This window comes from Anabrus simplex, chromosome 1 (genome assembly GCF_040414725.1).
Source record: "Anabrus simplex isolate iqAnaSimp1 chromosome 1, ASM4041472v1, whole genome shotgun sequence".
NCBI classification, from domain to species: domain Eukaryota; kingdom Metazoa; phylum Arthropoda; class Insecta; order Orthoptera; family Tettigoniidae; genus Anabrus; species Anabrus simplex.
The window spans coordinates 972,388,933-972,414,893 of NC_090265.1; the positions used below are offsets into that span (position 1 = coordinate 972,388,933).

The 25,961-nt window shown below is 36.4% G+C and overlaps 1 protein-coding gene across 1 annotated transcript in view; it reads right to left on the reverse strand.

Moving 5' to 3' along the window:
* Lar (tyrosine-protein phosphatase Lar) overlaps positions 1–25,961 on the reverse strand; it is a 2,342,166-nt gene that overhangs the window by 65,570 nt on the left and 2,250,635 nt on the right. Inside the window, exons 25-27 of the mRNA XM_067136814.2 lie at positions 24,611–24,786; positions 22,414–22,608; positions 20,052–20,275 (exon numbers count right to left, since the gene is read on the reverse strand). Of these exons, the coding sequence (XP_066992915.2) occupies positions 20,052–20,275; positions 22,414–22,608; positions 24,611–24,786 (595 nt within the window). The remainder of the gene's footprint in view (positions 1–20,051; positions 20,276–22,413; positions 22,609–24,610; positions 24,787–25,961) is intronic.

A 25,961-nucleotide genomic window follows, 5' to 3' on the forward strand; every position in this document is an offset into this window, starting at 1 on the left:
AGTTATGACAGTATAGAAAGTCAAGTACTTTCTACACATGTATTTGATTTGACAAATCTTACACCCAAATACAAGTATATATCAAATAGGAACATTTTATATAGGGATCAAATTATACAATAAACTCCCACTGGAGTTAAATTTTCCCCCAAAATAAGAACTTTTGAAATATGAAAGATTATTTAATATCTGGGATATCATTGTTTTTATATTGAGAAGGGATATATAAATTCATTCTAGATTAACATTTTAATACTGTAATTATAAAATTAGAATATAAAATGCACATAACAATTTATATTACATAGCTTTAGGACATGTCCAATATCAAAATGTACTTCTATCTATTTGATTTGACACATGAATAAATATACTACATTACTATAAAGGAAAGCTGTCATCTTCTGGGTCATCAGTTCATGGTTATCTTGTAATAAGTGTCAGTGTTTCACCTATTATATGGTAGTACTGGTCAGGTAAACATCAATACTGTATATTACCATATAGTAATAGCCTCAAAAACAATTTTCCCTTTGGTAATAGAACATTTAACATTATATAGTTTCAGCTGATGATCGTAAGCCTCTGAAGAAATGATACCATGGTGGAGCTGCTACTTGATGTGAGTACTAGAAGCTATGCTCAGCAAAACTGAAAGTTTTCTTCCTTGCAACTGAAGCTGTTAAGAGTCTTTTTTTTTTTTTTTTTTTCTACCACCTCTTGATTTAAATGAGCATAGAATAAGCAGGTGATAGCAAAATTATACATTTCGTATTGAATTTTGTGATTTGGCTGATTAAGAACTATTTTGTAGTTTAGAAGTTAATGTTATGTGTTTAATTTCAAGTCTTATAGATTACTAGCTGATGTACCCATGCTTCGCTACGGGATTCTCAGAAAGACTGACTTGGTGGTTTTTCTAACTGAATTCAACATAGGTCATTACAAAAACGTCAGTAGGAATGTAGCGATTGAAAGCAATGTTATCATATAAAATACTCGATCAAATGAAAAACCGCACACTTTCTCACTTTCAACGAACAGTACTATGGTGCCGATCTAAGAGTCCAAAGTTTCAGAGCTGGAATAACCAGGTCGCAGACTGCCGTGAACACGCCCCTGTCATTATTCCGTTAAATATACACACTACTCATTCCAATCAGTGCCTCAGAGTAGGGATTGAATAGCTCGAATACTATGATGAACCAGTGTGTTACGTACCAGATATATCAGAAAATGTATGAACCAGAGGAATGGCAGGCTAAAGAAGAAAGTTATCTTAATCCCCAGCTACTTCCCGCCAATATAGAGGCAGGCTGTTACAGTCGGTACGACCAGGCGAATTGCCCGTGTGGTTAGTGGCGCGCAGCTGTGAGATAGTGGATTCGAACCCCACTGCCGGCAACCCTGAAGATGGTATTCCGTGGTTTCCCATTTTCACACCAGTCACACCAGGCTGTACCTTAAAGCCAAGGCCGCTTCCTTCACACCACTATTCATTTCCTATCCCAACGTCGCCATAAGACCTACCTGTGTCGGTGCGACGTCAAGCAAATTTTAAAAAAACCTCGGTACGCTGCAGTAATCCTATCTATCGGTGATGAGAGGAAACAGAAGACAAAAAGCACATCACAACAAACAATGGTCAATGTAATGTTATTGTTGATAATGTTTATGAGCTTTCTATATTGCAGGCCTTCACATTAGTTTTCTTTCGACTCTGTGACATTAGGGTGTCCTACAAAATTATTTATATCGTACACTGTAGTTCCTTATTCTCAGACTTTACATACCGATTTTCACTAAATTCTCTTTACCCACTTTCTCGTGACTCGGCGCTGATGTGGACTTAGTAACAAAAATCCAAATTCATGAATATCTCTGATTATATGCGGTACGGTAACAATGTATAAGACATAAGTGATCGGAAATTTAATAACTTCTTACATAACTACTACTAACTTACGCCGTAACTAAAGTTATGTTAGTTATGTAGTATTTATCGATACGGCCACTAATAACAAAAATAACTTATTTGAGAATTACATTTCAGGCCTTCCCCTAAACTACCATTTCACTCAACGTGAATAAAATAATTTGTAGCCTAGACTGCAGTGGTTCATCACCCGACATTACATACCGATTTTCATTAAATTCTCTTCAGCCGTTTTCTATTGATGCATGTACAGACAGACAGACAGACAGACAGACAGACAGACAGACAGACAGACAGACAGACAGACAGACAGACAGACAGACAGAAATTACGGAAAAGTAAAAAATGCACTTCCTTGTTACTGTGGACATGACAGATACAGAAATATCATTCATTTCAAATTCTGACCAATGCACAGGCAAAACACTTATTTTATATATAGATTACATTTCAGGCCTTCCCCTAAACTACCATTTCACTCAGTGCGAATAACATTATTGATAGCCTAGATTATAGCGACCTATTCCCCGACTTTGCATACCAATTTTCGTGAAGATACGACCACTAATAAAATAAATATTTGACAATTAAATTTTAGGCCTTCCCCTAAACTACCATTTTTCTCAGCGTGTATAGTCTATATTGTAGCGAATTATTTCCCATGTTTGTCTAGCGATTTTCATTAAGACACGACCACTAATAACATAAATATTTGAGAATTAAATTTCAGGCCTTCCCCTAAACTACCATTTCACTCAGCGTGATTAAAATAATTTATAGCCTAGATTGTAGCGGTTCATCACCCGACTTTACATTCCGATTTTCATTAAATTCTCTTCAGCCGTTTTCTCGTGATGCGTGTACATACATACAGACAGACAGACAGACAGACAGACAGACAGACAGACAGACAGACAGACAGAAATTACGGAAAAGTGAAAAATGCATTTTCTTGTTACTGTGGACATGACCGATACAGAAATACCATTCTTTTCTAATTCTGAGCAATGTACAGACAAAACTCTTATTTTATATATATAGATTTTGTTTGTCGTTAATTAAACTAATCTCGGAAAGTTTGGACATTTTCTTCATCACCACTTTTTGCCATGCCTATGCAGCTAAACTGGTACTTAAACGGCATTCAGAGTGCCATAATACAACTCAGCGACCGTGGAAACTATGGATTTGACGCTAATATTGGTCGTTTTTTATTATTATTGTACGTCATTCAATGTTTGCTAGTGGTTTAATGTCGAACTACAGTAACTCAGATAGGTTTTCGACGTTGATGGGATAGGAAAGCGCTAGGGCTGGGAAGGAAGTGGCTGTAGCTTTAATTAATGGAACAGCCCCAGCAATTATGTGGTGTGAAAATGAGAGACCATTGAAAACCATCTTCAAGGCTGCTGGTGATGAGATTCAAACCCACTATTTCCTGAATGCAAGCTCACAGCTACACAGCCCATACTGCACAGTGAACTAATTCGGTGAGAACTAGTGAAACCAGCTCACTAACCACCTGATTACCGGCACATCAATTTCTGTATGCTGCTGTAAGTTGTTTATCTATGATCCATTATAAGAGGTACTCAAAACTACACATATGCATAGTACTAGAATGTCCTCTTTCAAAACTGAGACAAATAACAGTTCACAGTAGTGAAGTCACAAGTAACCTTGTCACTTTCAGAAACCAGACCAAAACTTCAACAGAACAAAATACATAAAAAAAGTCATACCATGCACTGCAATACTAACAAGAATTTAATATGTGTGTGTGTGTGTGTGTGTGTGTGTGTGTGTGTGTGTGTGTGTGTGTGTGTGTGTGTGTGTGTGTGTGTGTGTGTGTGTGTGTGTGTGTGTGTGTGTGTGTGTGTGTGTGTGTGTGTGTGTGTGTGTGTGTGTGTGTGTGTGTGTGTGTGTGTGTGTGTGTGTGTGTGTGTGTGTGTGTGTGTGTGTGTGTGTGTGTGTGTGTGTGTGTGTGTGTGTGTGTGTGTGTGTGTGTGTGTGTGTGTGTGTGTGTGTGTGTGTGTGTGTGTGTGTGTGTGTGTGTGTGTGTGTGTGTGTGTGTGTGTGTGTGTGTGTGTGTGTGTGTGTGTGTGTGTGTGTGTGTGTGTGTGTGTGTGTGTGTGTGTGTGTGTGTGTGTGTGTGTGTGTGTGTGTGTGTGTGTGTGTGTGTGTGTGTGTGTGTGTGTGTGTGTGTGTGTGTGTGTGTGTGTGTGTGTGTGTGTGTGTGTGTGTGTGTGTGTGTGTGTGTGTGTGTGTGTGTGTGTGTGTGTGTGTGTGTGTGTGTGTGTGTGTGTGTGTGTGTGTGTGTGTGTGTGTGTGTGTGTGTGTGTGTGTGTGTGTGTGTGTGTGTGTGTGTGTGTGTGTGTGTGTGTGTGTGTGTGTGTGTGTGTGTGTGTGTGTGTGTGTGTGTGTGTGTGTGTGTGTGTGTGTGTGTGTGTGTGTGTGTGTGTGTCAGTGGTGATTTTTATGGTATAGCAGATGAACCAATATTTCACCTAAAACATATATTTTAGCAGTTTTTATGTTCTGCATTGTTAACAGATTCTGTACCATAACTGAAATATGCATGTTAATATTCAAGATGGGAGACTTAAACCAATAAACAAGGGAAGTTGGAACTGATCAGCAGGGTGATCCCTTGTGAAAAATACCTACTGTTTGCTTTCATTTGATTTAAATTACATCCAAATGGAAGTTAGGCATATATAATTAGGTTGAATATGTCATTGGTTCATAATTCTTAACATTTTGTGGTTGCATAAAAGTGATGTTATATTTCAATGATTAACACCATCTGTCTCTTTGAATTCAATTTTCATAATCCAATTCCATTGGTAAAATTTTGTTAGAACGGTATTGGGTTACTAAATTTTCTGTGTTACGGTTGAAAAGTGACCAAGACAACATTCAAGAATGAGATGGAAGGATCAAGTGATGGTGATGTTGCACCAGGTGGAGCCAACAGCTACTGTGGAGGATGCGAGCAACGGAAGAAGATGGGCTACCATCTGTGAACAATATGTGTGACTGTGACTGTCAGTAATTATAACTTTCGTCTTCTACCATGGGCCTTAAAGGTCTGTTTAGAGTACCGTACTAAATAAGCTGCTGAAAGTTACAGTGGTGTAAAACAAGAAATGTTAGTTTTTGAGTTATACACTCAGTGCGGTCACAACACATGGAAATTTATTGTGAAGAAGTGGTATAACGATAACTCCCGCAGCAGGCGCTTGAGAGCACTAGATGCATTCTTCCTCTCATGCCAGTGTGAAGTGTGTTAACAGAAACTGTGGTATAAGTCTTCTGTGTTGTTTTACTTGTTTATATGTGGTCTAAAATAAAAAACTTTGCAACTGTGCTGGTCAGTATTTTTAGCAGTGTTTTCTTTCTTTACAGTTCTAACTATCTGGATGATATTACAGCAGAAATAGTCTTTATAAGGGAAGTATGCACTCCGACTTCAAGGGTTTTAGCTCACAAGTGCAACATCACCATCACTTGATTTCAACTGTAACACAGAAAATTTAGTAACCCAATACCGGTCTAACAAAATTTTACCAATGGAATTGGATTATGAAAATTGAGTTCAAAGAGACAGATGGTGCTAATTATTGAAATATAATAATGTTTCACATTAAGTACATAAAAAATACACCATATTTTGTTAATTATGTCATGATTCTATTCACACAAAGCTTAGAGCAGAATATTTTTTTTTGCTATGGGCTTCACGTCGCACCGACTCAGAAAGGTCTTATGGCGACGATGGGATAGGGAAGGCCTAGGAGTTGGAGGGAAGCGGCCATGGCCTTAATTAAGGTACAGCCCCAGCATTTGCCTGGTGTGAAAATGGGGAAACCACGGAAAACCATTTTCAGGGCTGCCGATAGTGGGATTCGAACCTACTATCTCCCGGATGCAAGCTCACAGCCGCGCGCCTCTACGCGCATGGCCAACTCGCCCAGTAGAGCAGAATATTTGCATGCCAATTAAGTATTCTCAATGAATTGAGGTTAATTTTACAAGGTTGAATGTTTCATTTGCTCTGTTTTTCTTCACGTATTCTGTGTCTACTGAAGCATTCCAAAGATTATTTTCACTCCTTTTAAAATAAAGCCCCATACTGAATTTCAATGCAAAAAGAAAAGTAAATAATAATTGTGACACCAGAGAACATGGTTCAGTAGGTTAAGAAGAGTAAAATCATAGCAGCTGTAAGTGTTTTGGGCCAAAGTAAACACCTACTCTTTATTTCCAGAAGTGAACATGAATGATCAAGACTACAAGATTTCCAGTGGTTGTGGAGGTTCCAACATTGGTGATTCTGATAATGACACAGTGGACAATTTAGAACAGTGTTTGTTGTCAGATCCAACAACTGCGAAGTACTACTGAACAAATATTACAAATACTACGGCTACATCTTTGGAGACTGGTACCAAACCAAGCATCTTCCAGTTCTGAAATCAACATCAACACTGATCAATATACTAAAAATCAATCCTAGCTTCTTGAAAGGACCACAGGACCATCCCTACCAATCACAAAACTAGGAAATCAACATGACATTTCTGAAACTTCAACATTTTGCAGTGCAACGCGAGACATGTTGAAGATAAAAAATTCAGTGAGGAAGACACAGAATCAATCAATCAATCAATCAATCAATCAATCAATCAATCAATCAATCAATCAATCAATCAATCAATCAATCAATCAATCACCACTGATTTTCATTTAGGGCAGTTGCCCAGGTGGCAGATTCCTTATCTGTTGTTTACTAGTCTTTTCTTAAATAATTGCAAAGAATTTAGAAAGTTATTGAACATCTCACTTGGTAAATTATTGCAATCCCTAACTCCCCTTCCTATAAAATAATATTAGCCCTAATTTATCCTCTTGAATTCCAACTTTATCTTCATATTGTGATCTTTCCTACTTTTAAAAGCACCACTCAAAATTATTCATCTACTAATATCATCCCACGCCATCTCTCCACTAGACAGCTCAGAACATACCATTTATCTCCCGTATGCAGTTATCAGACTGTGCCTCTTATAATGGGCTTCTGATAAGTTCACCTGCATACACCCCAGCGTCGGTGGGTAGGGTCTGACACATCCCACTCTGATGAGTCTAGTGTCAGACCTAAGACGAAACGCTGGTTAATAGAGCAAACGCCTGAAAAGCCTTAAATCTGATCTGTTTTTTACATACCACTCAGCGATCAGATCATCTCATTTCTCCCAAGTCTCCCAGCCCAAACTCTGCAACATTTTTGTAAAGCTACTCTTTTGTCAGAAATCACCCAGAACAAATCTAGCTGCTTCTCTGTGGATTTTTTCCAGTTCTTGACTCAAGTAATCCTGGTGAGGGTCCCAGACACTGGAACCATACTCTAGTTGGGGTCTTACCAGAGACTTGCATGCTCTCTCCTTTACATCCATACTACAACCCCTAACTACCCTTATAATCATGTGCATAGATCTGTACCCTTTATCTACAATCACATTTATGTGATTACCCCAATGAAGATCTTTCCTTATATTAACACCTAGGTACTTACAATGATCCCGTAAGGAACTTTCACCCCATCAATGCAATAATTAAAACTGAGAGGACTTTTCCTATTTGCAAAATTCACAACCTGACTTTTTAACCCCATTTATCATCATACCATTGCCTGCTGTACATCTCACAACATTGTCAACGTCTTTTTGTAGTTGCTTACAATCTTGTAACTTATTTATTACTCTATCATCTTTGATTCCAGTCCTTTACTTATATAATTTATATATACCAGTATAAGAAATCATAAAGGTCCAATAATACTGCCTTGAGGAATTCTCTTCTTAATGATTACAGGATCAGATAAATGTGTCTTTGAGAGCTGGCCCAGGTATCATGCAGCGACCATGAAGGATATCCTCATTTAACACCCTTAAGGGCGGATGCAAACTCACTTTAAGAACATTGGGATATCCTTCAAATATTCCATCTTTGATTATTGACCATTTTGACTGCTTATCTGTTTTATGACTACATAGATCACATTTATGCTATGGATCATCAACAAACAGTTACTCTCATAAGACTTAATGTGTTCTATACTAAATAAATTCTTCATGGCCCAATTTTAAACTATTGTTTTTGAGCATTTCAACAACGATTATTAGGTTGTTTTGCCGTTAATTTGATCCAAATTTTCTGATTATTTTTAAAACATTTGTTATTTTGTATGATAAAACTTGTACACAATTGGAACATTCCTCTCAAGTTGTTTAAATTATTGTATTCTCATTATTTCAGAAGTCTAGTGTCAAGTGAAAATCCAAGGATTTTAATGTGGGCTAAAGTGTTTCACCATGTATTATACTTTTAACTCAGAGTTTACAAACCCTTTTTTTTTTGCTTTACGTCGCACTGACACAGATAGGTCTTATGGCGACGATGGGATAGGAAAGGCCGAGGAATGGGAAGGACACAGCTGTGGCCTTAATTAAGGTACAGCCCCAGCATTTGCCTGGTGTGAAAATGGGAAACCCTGGAAAACCATCTTCGGGGCTGCTAACAGTTGGGTTCGAACCCACTATCTCCCGGATGCAAGCTCACAGATGTGCACTCTGCCCCTAACCGCATGGCCAACTCACCATGCCCTTTTTTATTTATTGACTGTAAACCTTATTTTAGTTTAACTTGTGTAAATAAATAGCTGGAGATGACCAAGTCACATGGTCGAAACTAGTCCTATTCATAAAATATAAATGTATTGATTAGTTAGAATAAAACATACAGTTACAAACCATCAATATGAGCAAAATATTAAAATTATTGCTTACACCTCTTTCTGAGATTAAAAAAAGAAAATTTCCACAGTGAGGACATTGGGGACTGGTTTCTGCAATGGAGGGACTGTTGGTGGATTTCATAATAGTCTTGAGTTATGATCAACCAGGAACTCTGTTGTTGACTTCTGTCATAGAATACTGTGAGAAGGCGGGCATAGCTTTGTGCTAAATGGATAGTCATTCCTCAAACGGTAAATTGTTTTCCCACATATTCTGCATTTGACAGTGTTTTGTCATTGAACTGACACACTGGAAGTCTTGGTCAGACAGCCCATCACTCTTGTTGTATTTATGGCATCATTTCTCAAAATTATTTGTTGAATAAGATAACTCTGAAGGTAGCTGACATGGGGGTGAATTGCTGATTTGGAATCAAAATTAGAAAACTTACCCTTCTGCACTATATGAGACATAACATTCATATTGGTATACTGATAATCTCGGCAATAAACAAACCAAACTGGACAAATCTCCTCATGAATATTGAATTTTTTCTAATAAATAAATCTATATAAAGTAAAAAGTAATTAAATTCCAACTCACATGAATCTGCCTATACAAGTAAATGTATAAACTTATAAAAGATGACACTCTGCAGTCATGAAGTAACTTGGAGATAATGATGTCTATCTGTTAGGTCATCAGCCCAGAGGCTGGATGGATGCTCAAATAGCACCACCAGAGGCTATGCAGTTATAGGAAAACTACAAAAACCAATGGCAGAACCCAAATGAGGCATGCTAGGCAAGATGAGGAGTGAGGTAGTTTGCCATTGCTTTCCTCACTGGACCAGAAAGTGCTATTGCAACACAACTGACCCTATGAGTAATAACTTTCATAACACTCAGATACTAGTCATGCTCCGAATGTCATTACTCGACACCACCCATACCCCAGCAGCTTCCATATTGTCACAGCTATGGATGAGACTAAGACTACAGTACTCTGCCAAGAGATGGATGCAAAAGTACTGCATCCATAAAGAAATGCCAACAGGTGGAGGTAAAAACGAGGAAGAATATTTCAATATTTCAAGATAAGTACTTACAATGTTAAATCTAATATGTGTCCTGTCAGCAGCCCTGAAAATGGTTTTCCAAGGTTTCCCATTTTCACACCAGGCAAATACTGGGGATGTACCATAATTAAGGCCTCGACTGCTTTCTTCCCACTCTTAGGCATTCCCTATCCCATATCCCATCGTCGCCGTAAAACTTACCTGTGTCAGCGGAATGTAAAGCAAATTGTAAAAAAAAAAAAAGAACTATACCGAATGTATGTCCCATAAACTATGAATTCTCTTTAAAGTAATAAACTGTTGTAATTTATTACCTCATTGAATGCATATACTGGAGTACTTGTCCCAAAGGTTTGTTGGAACCTATATAAATCCACCATCAGCTGTCATATGTAGCCTTGGTGTCACTGAAGAGGTGTTCTAGGGAAATAAGGCATTAGGTAATTTCCCATTGCTTTCCTCACTGAGACAGCAGTTGCTATTACTTATCAGTCTACTAACCCCACTGAAATGTATGAACCAACTGACCTTATAAGTGACATTTTCACACCATTCATAACAGGAATTAGTGGCATGAGGAATGGTATTACTAGCATCGCTCATACCTCAGTCACTTTCATATTGCCAAAGCCAAGGATAAGACTGAAACAGGTTAATGAAAGTAACACATTTGTTCTAGCCCATGCCAGAAAACACAGTGCACTGTAGACACTACATCTGCCAGCAAAGGTATCGAATACAAATGAGAGGCAAATATGCCGATACTAGAATTAATGAAAAGCCCGGAGGAGAAAATCTGCTCTACATAAACTAATCTGAGATGAAAGAATTGGAAAGTAACAAATACATGTCAAATCTAGATGAAGCAGATCTATATATGGTAGAGTTTAAACAAATCTAAACTATATATTCATAAATAGAAATTCAACTTACGAATTAAATAATATAGCCTACGTTGGTTTTCATTATAGTTATATTAAGCATATATGGTAATGTCTTTGATATTCAAATTATTGTATTATTTGCAAATAATAGAAGTTCCTGTAACAATATCAAATAGCTACACATGAATTACAACCAATTTGATACAAATTTAATAATATCTTTACCATATTGATAATACTCTGAAATTCCAAGAGAGCATTAAAATTCCTTCAGAGGAGTGAATCATTAAAAATAAATAAAACTAACAATGGGTTTTTAACAAATTTTTCTACACATTTCTTCTTTTTATGGTTTTACAATAGAGAATTGAGGAAATGAAACCATTATGTTGGTTAACACAAGTTGTATTTTCACTGCTTAACATTTCCAAAACTGAAAAGTTGCACCAGAATGGCAGTTGAATTTTATACGTATTCCATTAGATATTGCCAGAACAGTCATATTTTTATGTCTACAAGAAGGTAAAACTACATTAAAATTTCTACGATACTAGATCAGGATTTCCAAAGTTACAACAGAGACTCCTCTACTACCTCCAAAGACAAACTCATAATCGGAATTCTAGATCATCTCCTCATTCCTACGCATGTTCCTGTGAAATTTCAGAAGAAGTTCTTGGATTACATGTCAAGATTCCTTCTCAAAGTAGCAAAATGTTAACAGTTCCTAATCAAATGCTACCTATTGAGCAGAATAAGAAATTGTATCCGAATGTCTAAGTGACTGAAAAGCAAGGACTAGATCTGATATGCAAGGAGAAATTCTTACTCTTCAATGATATTCAGACTGCAATGATACTTCTGTAACTTCTGTAAGTATTCTGCCCATGGATGATATTATTAAAAGGAAAAGCCCACACCTATACTAAGTACTTCATCAGATAATAATAAATTTCACTCTGTCTTAACTTTAATGCACATGGAGCAAGAAAAGTACATTTAATTCTTACATATATATATACAACATCTGCATCTACTACACAGATATTATACAATAGTATACTGCAATAATTTTTATGTTACACCAAAACAAAATCACAATTCTGGTTTACCTATACCGGTATGTAAATATTTCAAAATAGAATTATTTATGTAAATAGAGCAAAGATACAGTCTCTTTGGTTTTTAAAATATTAAGAATCCACTAAGGTTTCATTCTTCACTTTAAAGTTCACAGAATATCTCTCTCGTCTTGAACACAGAAATGTTCTACAACAAATATTTGAAAAAGAAAATGAATAAAAATTACCAGTAAAATCATTAAAACTGAAACAAAATCTTTAAAAGAGAAAAGTCAAATGACAACTGCTTTATTTATTCTTGGGCAAAGCTATTACATTCCTCTTCATACTTGGACACCAAATAGCAAATGCTGACAATTTCTATGGCTAAATATTGATCACTCATGACCACTGAGGATGCTAATATATCCCTCTGGTTATTCAGGAGCTGTAAACAGATTTTAATGATAAACATGTTCATCAATGAGTTAAAACATAATTCCAAAGAAAACTCAGTCTATGAACAAGCATTCACAGTCCAGCAACATTATAACAACAGGACTTACAGGCACCATGTCCTCTTTTTGACTCATGTGAGAAGTCATGAAAAAACTTAGGATTCCAACCAGAAAAGTCTCCTTTGATTAATAAAAAAAATGAAATAAAGAAAGAAAGAATAAGGTTATCAAAAGACATGCAGTGGAAATACGAAAACTCCATTAGTACCGGTACTGGGGAAAATCCAAGATGATCTGTATCAATTTCCTTCTCTTTCTTTAAAATGAGAGACTTTTATCAGGAAGACAAATAGAAAGTTATTGACTTCTTCATTTCTAAATTTAGAGAAGAATTTGTTTAGAACTGGAATGTTTTCTTACATTAAGCAAAGAAAACCTCTTACATAGTTTCTATTGTAAGAGATACTAGTCCAGAATATGAAGAGCGAGTAACAATTCTTTTCATATACTTTCATCTAGGATGGGAGGAAAGAAAGAAAGTTTTTTTAAAGAAAGTCTTGAAAGGAATTTTTGAAGATTAAAAAGCCCATTAAGGGTCCTTTCCAAATATCGTAATATTGGAAGCAACCAAGATTCACTGACTTCTTCCTGAGTAACTGCACTGGAACAAAGGATTTTCTCTTTGTTATAGCTATGAACTTTGTCAGCAATATCTGCAACTAGTGGCCATGAGTGAAATGGCATTTACATACCCTTGAGCTCACTGTTAAATTAATCCAAAGCAAGACTGACAATTGAATTTCAAAGTACAACCAGGCATGCGTTCCTGTTAACAATTATCCCAAAGACCACTTCACCTAGGATTTGAACTAGATAAGTAACAAAAGTTCCACATTATCATGGAATATATGAAAACCCAGCAATCTTGAAACAAATATTTCATGCTCTTCCTAACTTCAATTTATGCATGCAATTCTGTTTAAATGATAAAATATACCAGTATATCATTATTCGATGAAGATAAACAGACCACAATATTTATTCATGCAGTTTGCAAAAATAAGAATTAGGCCTATTCTAATATTTAAGAGGTCAGGTTGTATTCTATTTAGTACCTAATTTGTTATAACCTTCTATAAAGAGCTATATCCTCCCTACCAACTGTATTATGATGTCTTAATCTGTCTTAATTCTCAACAACCAAAATGTACTTCTTTCCTAGAGACCTGGGAATTGGTGGGTGTGCCAAATTTATTGCAAAATTAGTGCTAATTTCTATGAGATCATTGAGAATGTGTAGTAGTATTTATGACCATTAGGTACAGTAATTTATGCAAAGCGAAGGGCGACCTAATTCCTTTCAACAAATTTTTGAGACCATTCTGGAACATAAGTTACATCATCATCATATTACAGTTCCAGTTTCCTGGGTACTGTTGGTGAACCTCTTCAATTCTGTCTTATTGAGATACGTTCTGTTGTTAATGATGTCCTCCAATGTCCTTCCCCGATTTACAATATCCATCTTTACGATGTCCACCCAGTGCGTTCTTTGTCTTCACACCATCTGTTTTTCTGCCACATGTCTCTCCAAGTTAACATATGCTGTCCTTGTTGAATCCATCCTCATTACATGCCCAAACTACTTCAATCACATCATTCCTTAACTTGTCCAGTTTGGTTTTTTGAATTGTGGACCTAGGGAACTTCATCTCAGATGCCTGCAACCTTGATGAGTCTTTCTTGGTGAGAGTGCAGGTTTCGATACCATGGATTAAGATTGGTATGCAATACTGACTGAACATCACCAGCTTTGATTATTAAATTTTGACAAATATGTTATCCAAGTAAAAAATGTCCTTAAAACTTTATAATTATTATTCTTTTTTATTATTATTTTATTTTTATTTTTATTTTCTTTATCTACTGCCCTCAGTGGCCCAGGATAGATAACCAATACTGCCAGAAATTTAAGAATGGCAGGAAGACTGGTATGCAGTTAAAGTGGTATACGCAGCTTACCCCCACTGGGGGTGTGCCTAAAACACCTGCACAACTTTGGGACGAGGACACGAATTTACATTTTTACTACAAAATACAGTAACCTACACTGACACATACACAAAACAGCTCCATAAAGGACACAACACAACTGGTGTGTACTATTTTTATTTTCTTGTTATTTGTTATACGTCACACTGACAGACATATTTTATGGTGTCGATTGAATAGGACTGGGAAGGAAGCAACCATGGCCTTAATTAAGATACAGCCCCCAGCATTTGCCTGGTGTGAAAATGGGAAACCATGAAAAACCATCTGTAGGCTGCCAAGAGTGGGATTTACCCACCATCTCCCGAATGTAAGACCACAACTATGCGACAAACTGTGAAGCCAACTTACTTGGTGGTATGGTTTTCATTCATGACCTCAGAATGAAGTTTACACAAATTTGAAATGAACTGCTTTTTGCAGCTATTAAAAATAACATTTTCACATTGGTTCTTTTCTCATCAGCGAGAGGGAAGTGTCCAATCAAAAGTTCTGAGCACATGCAGGTTTAAAGCTTTGTTTCCAATAAGGCTACTTTATATCATGAACTTACATCTCCTAAATGTACAAATAACTCCAAAGAGCCTTAAAAATTCTTATGTTCCATCTAAAGAGAAAGTACAGTATCAATGTATCTAATTATATTTTATGGGGTCACTGAAGCCATCCTGGCTCATTTTGGTTTTTGGAAAGGATTTAAGACCAAACATTCATTCCTGATGCCATATGACTTTTCAGGTGAAAATTTTACCCTCAGCTGCCTGTGTAAGAAGTCATCAGCTTATCCACTGAGCTTAGTCATGGCCTTCAAAATATATGAATATATGTACAGTACTTGAAAAATTTACCCTCAAGGGTAAATTGCTCATTGAAGATCAGTACATTTCCAACATTACAAGCAAGAGAGAGAAAATATAAAAAGCAATGTTTAAAGTAACTTTACAAAATGAAGACAAGTTTAACTCTTGCAAGAATGGAAGTCGTACATTGTGTCATTTTGGCACTAATTTCTATGACAGAGCTTTACATTGCTTCAAAGTCCCTATTGTCTCTTTATTCTTGAGCTCGTGTTTGATGCTCTTCATACACATCCCACGAACTTTTCATTTGGTGTTTCAAGAGGATCTGTGAATGAAAGTTGCTTTGGAGATGACTTTGAGTCCTGAAGATGTTGCAAGAGCTGTAGTACTAATTAGTGACGGATGCAGCTTCCATTATGTTGCGAATGAGCTGGAAACTTCACCAACAAGTGTGTACCAAGCTGTACGACATTATGGAGAACATAACACCTTGCACAGACAGCCTGGATCAGGTCGTCCAAGGTCCAATTTTAAACTCTAGAGATGTTAAGAGATTGCCATGTTACCGTCATACAGACTAGTCATCTACGGAAGGTGCACAGAGTCAATATTAGTGAGTAGACAGTGAGAAGAAGACTAAGAGAGGCAGATGTGTCTTCAAGAAGACCTCTTACTGCCAAGTTGAAATGCCAGTCTTCAGTTTGCTAGAGAACATAGGAACTGACACAGGAGCAGTGGAGTAATGTCCTCTTCACTGAATAACCCAAGTTCAACCTTGGTTCAGTTCTGCAGATAGAAGGGCAAGGGTGAGGATGAAACCTGAGGAACATTATGCCAATTTTACCTTCTCAGCAAGAACATCCTATGGAAGAAATTCTGTCATTGAATGAGAGGCATTACTTCCTATTCTCAGAATGACCTGTTTTTTTGTTTTGTTTTTTGTTTTTATTTACAATCTGCTTTATGTCGCACTGACACAGATAGGTCTTATGGTGACGAAGTGATAGGTAAGACCAATGAATGGGAAGAAATCGGCCATGGCCTTAAATAAGATACAGCCCCACCATTTGCCTGGTGTGAAAATGGGAAACCACAGAAAACCATCTTCAGGGCTGCCGACAGTGGGGTTCAAATCCACTATCTTCCGGATGCAAGCTCACAGCCGCGCACCTCTAATCGCACGGCCAACTCACCTGGTGACCTGGGGTTTATTAAAAAACGGAGTACTAAATGCACACAAGATTCTTCTTCAACATACCATCCCTTTCACTATCTATACTGAGGAGAACTTTGTTTTAATGCAAGGCAACACCCCTCCTCACGCTACTTGGTGTGTGTAACATTTCTACGCGAGACAAAAATCAACACTTTGGACTACCCATCACAGAGCCCCAATCTACTCCATTGAATACTTGTGGAATCAGCTTGGGCATCAAGTCAATAAACAAGATTCTCACACCCTGGCCGAGCTGCAGGCTGTTCTTCTTCAAGAATGCGACGTTACTGATCTCACATTACTTGCCACCATGCCAAATACAGGGTGAGCAACATAAAGCAGAACCAGTCCTGCAGCCCGGCAGTGCAGCCTGCACATGGGAGGTGCATTCTTGACAGGAAGTCCGCAGTAAATACATCGTCGTGTAAGCTATTTCTAACAAACAAACAAACAGCACATTAGATTAGGATCAGTTTCTCCGTCATGTATCGCATTCAAATCCCATTCATAAAATCATGCTCGTAATGAAGGGTTACCCGTTTCAAGTTCTTGCACTGCAGTAATTTTATACGGCTTTAACTTCAGTAATTTTGTACTTCTTTTTTTTAACGTCGCACCAACACAGATATGTCTTACGGCGACAATGAGACAGGAAAGGGCTAGGACTGGGAAGGAAGCGGCCTGGTGTGAAAATGGGAAACCACAGAAAACCATCTTCAGGGCTGCCGACAGTGGGGTTCAAACCCACTATCTCCCAAATACTGGATACTGACCGCACTTAAACGACTGCAAAACCATAGGAAATTTCCATTTCCTGAGCAAGTCGTCAAAGTGATTTTGTAGGAGACCTTTCAAGAGTGTTACCAATGTTACCTACAGTTTTTTGTGTGAGTAATGTATGCGGTTTATTATGTTTCTCATCAAGAAGACTTTCCATCTTTTGTAATTTATCTACTAATCTATGAAATGAAGTACAACCTGGAACGTGAACATCAGGAAACTTCTCTTAAAATAATCTCCTTACGGCCCTCGCACTTTCTGAATGGACGTAAGAATAGTAAAGGAATACTCTTTGGGGAACAGAATACCGATACCCGACTTGAGCCACCTGAGCCATTTCAGTGAATTCACACACTGTACTAATGTCACCAACGAAACACGTGGTACGTGTCCAAACATTCAACGTTCAAAGCACGGTAACGTGGCCTTGAGTGCATCCGGCACTGTATTTCATCACCGGCCGACTCTCTCACTCAGGAATTTTCACGCACAGGATGGAGCGGTTCCGCTTTATTCTGCTCACCCAGCAGTATGCAGCTCTTATTGCTTCAAATGGTGGCAGTACCCATTACTAAATGTCCAGAGATGTTTTCAGGTGGCTGTGCACTTTGTTAGTGGCCAAGGGTGTGCTAAAGGGGCGTTTTAGGAGTGTAATTTGAATGTGCAAAAGGAATAGTTTGTGTGATTTCTATTCATCCCTCTTTTACGTGTCCTTTTCTTGGTTAAAATTATGATATTTTTTGTTTAAATGAGGGTATATGATGATGTAATAGGATATGCCTTAAGAACTCATCAAGATATTTTGCATCTGAATACCATTTTAGTACATTAAATTTGCTTTCCTCCAAAAAAATCCATGTGTTTTGCTTTTTGTGCTCATATTTAAATTAGATTTTCATACTACCTCCCTAGAAGAGATTTACATCCACAGTTATTTGGAATTACCATAACATGCCACGTAATTATTTGGCACCATGGCTTTTAACAATAGTTATGAGGCCAAGGAAAGCTTTCAATTGGATAGATAATGGGAGACTGCTGATGAAAATGAAGGCTATTGGACTAGTCAAAAGATTGGTTATGTGGGTAGTTAAAGTTCTAGAAAACAGAACTACAGTAGGTGAAGAAAGTATACAAAACACAACTGTTCGGTCTCGTTGAAGAAAGACACTGCTGTGAGTATAATAAAAGTGTATTTCGAGACTATATTATTACATCCCAACTGGTTTATTTTATTCTTATATAAATTATGTAAAATATTCCACCAAATAAATTTATTTGTAACCTGAGTGCATGCTCCTACCTATTTTTCGATCATTTTCAGGGAGTTGCAGGTAAGGCCCATTTAACAGAATACCAGGTATGCAGTATTTGTACATGACTTGGGAAGAGTTTCTACCATTTTTCTTATTTATTATTAACATTTTTGAAGATTTCTTTGGTGATCTCCTGGCACCCATTTACCAGGATTTTTAGGAACAACAACAACAACAACATTATTATTATTATTATTATTATTATTATTATTATTATTATTATTATTATTATTACTATTATTATTATTATTATTATTATTATTATTATTATTATTATTATTATTATTATTATTATTATTATTATTATTATTATTATTATAGGTAAGTATGTCAGTAGTCACAATTATCATCCAAGCATAGGGCAAGTATATTTGATTAATTTCAGTTAATGCCCAAGCGTAAAGCAAATTTAATATTTACCCGTAATATGTGCAATAAATATGGAATACACAGATAAGGTTTTTGCAGATGATAATATACTGTATAGAGTAGCAAATAAGTTAACAGGATTGTGAGCAACTGAAAAAATGAAATGAAGGTAGACAATGATGTGATGAAAAGTCAGGTTGTAAGTTTCACCAAGAGGAAAGGTCCTCTCAGTTTTAATTACTGATTGATAAGGTGAAAGTATGTCATGGGAAAAATTGTAAGTACTTAGGTGTAATCACATTAATGAGGTTGTTAATAAAGGTTACAGATTTTTCCATATGGTTATGAAGGTTTTTACAGGTGGTAGTAAGGATGTAAAGGAGAGGGCATATAAATCTCTGGTAAGACCCCAATTAGGATATCGTTCCTGTGTATAGGACTCACACCAGGATTACTTGATACGAGAACTGGGAAAGATCCATAGGAAAGCAGCATGATTTGTTCTGGGTGATTTGCGTCAAAGAAGTAGTGTTATGAAAATGTTGCAAACTTTGGGCTGGAAAGACTTGGGAAGAAAAACACGAGCCGCTCAACTAAGCAGCATATTCTGGGCCGTCAGCGGAGAGATGGTGTGTAATGAGTATGTAGACAAATAAGCTTGAGTGTAGCTTTTAAAGGTAGAAAAAATCATAATATGAAGATAAAGTTGGATTTCATGAAGACAAATTGGGGCAAATATTAATTTATAGGAAGAGGAATTAGGAAATGGAATAATTTATCAAGGGGAATGTTTTTTTTTTTAAATTCCCAAGTTCTTCGAAATCATTTAAGAAAAGACTAGGTAAACAACTGATAGGGAATCTGGCACCTGGGCAACAGCCCTACATGCACACCAATGATTGATTGATTGATTGATTGATTGATTGACTGATTGATTTATTTATTTAAAGCAGTACAGTACAAAAGCCACCCAATCCCAAATACATCAAAGGAAGCAAACCGTACACATTGGCAAATAAACAAAAAAGAGATGTTAATTCCAAACAATAGGCAGAAGTGATCAAGGAAATGGCTCTATCCTTCCTGCCTGTAATGACACGGTTTAAATAAATGTACTTAATTATGAAGTTAATCCCATTCATAGTTGCAAAAGCATATACCATAATGTTCCTGCAAAATACAGTAACCTACCCTGACACACACACAATAAAAGCTCCACAGACATAACATAGCTGGTATGTCGTCGGAATGAAATGAACAAATGCTTATATATCATGCTAAAAATTAGTAAAATTCCTTACTTTTTGATGATAAATAACAGCATGAAGGATATAGACATCATGAGAGCAAGTATGATTGGGCCAATGACCCACACCATCCCAGCTTCTTCTGTATTGTGGTTTACGGTTACATCATTATCAGTGACAGGCGCATTTGGATTTGGACGGTTTGGAGGATCTCCTGGAGGCACTTCCCTCATGTCCAACGAAAGAGGAATTGAAAATGGACTTGAGGTATAGAGATGCTGCAATGAGAGAAAGAAAATTATTGGGAATTCTATCAATTATATTCAAAATGTCATATATCCATTTCATAGCAGAGATGTTAAAATGGCTTTAGGAAAAAATATGTTTGTGCATATCAAATGAGAAAAATGTTAACTAATATAATTTATGTCTAAGATAAATCTTCCAGTTCTACTCTTGGTTCATGCCAGACTACCACCTCATTTTTCAATGGAATCTTCTTTCTTCTTGCTTAAGTCATTTTCCTTTCTTTCTTTCTTTCTTTCTTTCTTTCTTTCTTTTTTCTTTTCTTGCTTTCTTGTTTTACAATCTATTCATAATTTGACAGAGTTAAAACTGCTTCTTATGAAAAGACTTACAAGAAATTCTTCCCACACTGAGATTGGGGAAGCACAAAGTTGTTGATATAGTTGAAAATGCCATTCAACATCTAGTTCTCGTGTGTAACATTAGCTGCTAATGAAAAACCTCAACCAGAGAAGAATGATGTAAAGTTTACGTTTGGGTGGTCTGAATAGTAAAATGATCTCTAGGAGACAGGTGTTTCATTTCACAAAATAGTCACCATCAGAGTTCACAACATTATCAGAGAAGACTTTTGTACAGTTAACTGTTTGACGACATCACATGTGTGACCACATCAAAGGAGTCTGCTTTTGGTTCAGATAAAGTGTACTTTTGTGATCAATGCAGTACCAGTAACTCATTCTTCATTTGCTGTTCATAGCACAAGTTACAAGATAAGTTTTCAGTGACAGCATGGGAAAGAGCTTGGATTAGGAAGGTAATGAGCTGTAACAGAGGGGTGAAATCCCAGTATTTGCCTGGTGTGAAAATGTGGGGAAACCAAGGAAAACCATTTTCAGGACTGCTACCATTAGGGGTTGAATCCTGAAGGCAAGCATACGGTTACATGATCTGTACTGCATAGCCAGGTCTCTTTGTTTTGAGAAATCTAATTCCTGTCTCCTATAAACCATCTTCCTATTCAAAGCTAAAAGCTATTAACAACACCAGAAGATAAGGTACCTCATTTTCATGTGGGTAAGGATTTCTATTAGCAGCTTCCAAGCAATCTTAATAGAAGAAAGAAACATCGAAGCCAACAGAACTCTTGGTTCATACCAGACTAACACCTCATTTTTCAATGGATTCTTTCTTCTTGCTTAAGCCAATCTCTTCCTTTCCTTCTTTCTATCTTTTTTCTTTTCTTGCTTTCTTTTTTTTTTCAATCTATTCATAGTTTGACAGAGTAACTAAAACTGCTAATTTTTCATTTTTTATAATCTACATTCTCTTATACATTTTCAAAGATACAATTTTATCTATATTTGTATTCCCCTCCATTTCTTCTCTCCAAAGGTATACATGGCAGAGAGCTATAACGGCATTCAAATGAAAACAGGTCACATACCAAAGTAGAACATTTTGTACCTCAAAAGTAATTAACAGAACTATTAAAACATTTATCCCACAGGGTGATGAGATGGTCAATTCCATTCTTGAAAGAGCTGTCTATCAATAAAATCACATCTTTATCCAGTCACACACATCATAGTCCAATGCAAACCAACGTCCATGAATGTCTTTCTTCAGCTCGAACATGGTTCTGGTGATTACTTCTGAGGTACGATACATTCTACTAAATTTCTTGGCAAGTGAGCCATTTTCATACCTCAAATATGAGAATCCCACAATATTACAGTGGGGTTCCAGAAGAGAAAAGATAGTTCTTTTCTACCTTGAAATCTTTCAAATCTGCATCAGATACCCAATCAGACTTCAAAACTTGATTGAAGTAGAAAGACCTTTATATCTAACTTTCCTTTGTTTTCCCCCTTATTGCCTAGGTGAGGCAGGATATAATTTTGAACAGTTCTCAAAAAAACACAAATACTCCACAATCCTTATCAATAGCAGCCATGTGATAAGTAAATTTGATAAATAATATTCATAATTTTGAGTAATCATACATTATTATGTAACCTGTTTTTTTGTTGTACTCTTTTAATTTGGCTGCAGTGATTCAGAACTTTTCTCCAACTTTAGAATAAATAATGATCACAAGAAATACAAAGAAATTAATGGATTGCATACCTAAGACAATGTTCAATTAGTCATTTAACTAAAATCTTACCTTTTGTGGTGTGTCTACAACAGCTCTAACAAATATCCGATATTTTTTATGGGGTTCCAGCTTTCTGTTTAGAAAACCTTCATGCATTTCACCATTTCCCAAATGAAATGTATATGGAATACTACGCTGGGAAAATTTTGCGGCTATATATGGTGCATTTTCACGCTCCTGTTTGGCACCTTTATTAGCTATCATCTGTAAAAGAAGAAAAGTAGTTAAAACAAAGTACGGTACAGAATATATAATTACTTCGGCTGAAGGGAAGTAAAGCTGTACAGACATTTACATAGACCAACAGAAAGAAAAAAAGGAAAGCAACAAAAATCTATTTTGTATAAATCTTATTATTAATACAAAGTAATTAAGTATATAATTGCACTGTAAATCTATCTATCTATCTATCTATCTATCTATCTATCTATCTATCTATCTTCTTCTTCTTCTTCTTCTTCTTCTTCTTCTTCTAAGAACAAACAAGTTATAAAGCTGCGGATTTGTTGACTTCATGTCAGATTTTATTGCGTATATCCATGGCTGTCTCAATCTTCCTTGAGGTATTTTCCTATCAATTTTAAAGTTGAAGGTCACTGCTGCTTCAGTGGAGGGGTGAGTTCTCCTTACATGTCAATACCATTTTGTCAATAATGGGTGTTATTCCCATCATTTCTTCAATTTTTTCATTTCAGAGTTTGTCCATCTCGGTGACTCCAAGTGACCATCTCTCCATTTTCATTTCCATTACATGAACTCTTTTCTCTACCAACCTAACAACTGGCTGGCATTCACATGCATACACCTTACAACTGAATGGTAAATCTTGGACTTGAATTTAACTGCAATTCTCCTATCACAGAGAACTTCAGTTAGATTTATTTTCACCAAAGTGCTTTCTCTCTGCCTCTTAGCTCTTCATTTAGGCCTCCATCATTCTGAATCCATGATCCAAGATATTTGAAAGACTGAACCTTATCAATGTGTGTCTTCAGTCTTGATTGTTCCTACTTCTCTTCTGGTGGAAGGTATTCTGTCTTTTTGATGTTTAAACGTAGACCGAAGCTTCCCAGTACCTCTTTCCACTGCTTCATTTGCCTTTCAAGAACATCTTTTTCTTCTGCTGCAACATAACATAATCAATAAAATATGATGTAACGTTTGTGCTAGAAAATGGTTATCTGATCTCCAAAGAAAAACAGAAAATGGGCAGACACAGTTTGACACTTCCTTATCATTCTAATGCCTCAGGAATTATGTGGTCATCTGTGGATGAGAGTAGGCAGATGAAAAATATATTTTAAAGAAACAAGTGCTGATCAAGAATGACTAAGACTGATTTTCCCCCCATAGATTCCTTAACAGTTACATGTCTGTACCTTGAATATTTGAAAAGAGTGGGTTTTTTATTTTATTATAATGTCTATAGGCAGCAGCACTGTCGTACCTGTTGGCTGGAAGTAATGCTCTGTGTTGTAGAGTCTGCTTGCATTTGGCACTCCACAAAATGGAGGTGACATGAGAGGAGTAATACTGTTACAGGAGCATACTACACATCAGTATTGGCAACAACAGTGCAAAGAAACAACCACAACTTCAACAGGATGGGCACAGACTTCATCATGACAATGCATGACCTCATGTCGTAATTCAAGTTATATAATTTTGGGCTAAATTCAACATAATCTGTGTATCAGTCTGCCTTATAGCCTTGATTTCACTCTTTGATTCTGTTCACTAAAAATAGAGCTCTAGGACATTGGATTTGAGACCTCTGAGGCAGTGCTCAAGAAATGTGAGGTAATGCTCGAGGACCTGACAAAGAATGGCCTACATCATGTGTTCAAGGACTGGCAGAAATGCTATAAGAAGCACGTTCAAGTAGAGGGGGACTACTTTGAAACAGATCATGTAAATAGAGAAGTAGAGTAATAAATATCTGAAAAAAAGGATCAGTCTTAAAAGTTGTAAAAGACTTTACAAGGGAGAGAAAGCTGCTGCACAGTGAGCACACTGCTCACGAACTATCTGGAGAAGGAGAAGGATAAGGATAATGATGATGATGATGATGATGATGATGACGACGACGACGACGACGATGAGGAGAAGGAGGAGAAGAAGAAGAAGAAACCTTCTTTAAACAATACAGAAGATTCTAAAACAGTGCAATTATTTTTCATTAAAAATGATGCATTTTTTCACATACCTCCTCAGTAAGGAACTGATCAGGATTCTTGTTCAGATTCATTTTGTCATCGGGCACCACTATGAGGTAGTAATGGCTGATTGGTCCATATTCTTCAGAGGCTTGTGGCAGAATAACTTGAATCTCAGCTCCATTCACAACACCATAGAAATCAGGTTGTACCATTGGCTGAGGAGCTAAAGGAATAAATTACTTACTTAGTTGTGTATAAGGGTTACTTCAGCATTACACAAAGGACACCACAGATAGTAAATATAAGAATATGTCGAGACTTACAAAATAAATACGAGTAACCATATATTAGCATGGTTAGCAAATTAAATTAAACAGCCAAACCAGCTCTAATATCCATGCATAACTCAAAACTCCATACAATAACTAAAAACAAAACCGCAACAATATATTAATGAATCTACAGAGGACACATCCAAGACAGATCGGTAGCCAGCCTGTCGACTGGATTCATCAAAAAGCTCACTACATGAACAAGGAAATATATTATCCTTCAGTTCATGAAAAACAGTTATCATTTATTCACTAAATACTGGAGATATTAGTTAAAATAATTCAAGATACCAACAAAGAATCAAAAGACTCCAAATTACTTTGCATATCCCAGTAATGAGAAATATATTGTTAAATTTTTTATAGGCAGGCAGTTAACAAACTTGGAAGTAATGATATCATTTTATAAACACATTATATGGAATTAGTAATTATAGGCCATTTTATAAAATAATCAGACACTTGTGTCATTCACTGAAATGGCTCATTTCATAAGAAAATAAGTCTACTGTTCAGGCAAGCAACTCAATGTTGTAAACATCCTAAGGATATGAGCTTTGAATTTTAGGTAAATAAAATATAATAAAATATGAGAATATATTCTTTATTTATTCCTAAAAATTACAATCCTTTTCTTAATAATTGTTTTCCGGTCAATTAGATTAGCAGTTTGCCTTTTTCTACCACTATGAGTGCCAGTGTGAGTAAATGCAAAGTTTCACTTAAGTCCTTATAACTACATTCGGTGTGGACATTTTTCAAAAAAAATAAAAAAACCGCTTGAAGGTATTGAACCAAGGAACACAGAAAGAATTATGTAAATAAGTTAATTTGACTATGATTTGAATTAAAAAGGAAAACAAGTAAAGAAACAAGTGATTTTAAGCTGTTTTCCTGGAACTGCATTTAGGCCGGAAGTTATTTTCGAAATTTGCTTTCTTAGTTCGATAGAGCTATCCAAGTCTCACAATTTAAAACCTTTCTAGGTCCTTCAGCCCTTCAACTTTCAGCACAATTGAGGAAATTGCTTAACTTTACTTTTTTCCTAGTATGGGGACCCCTACTT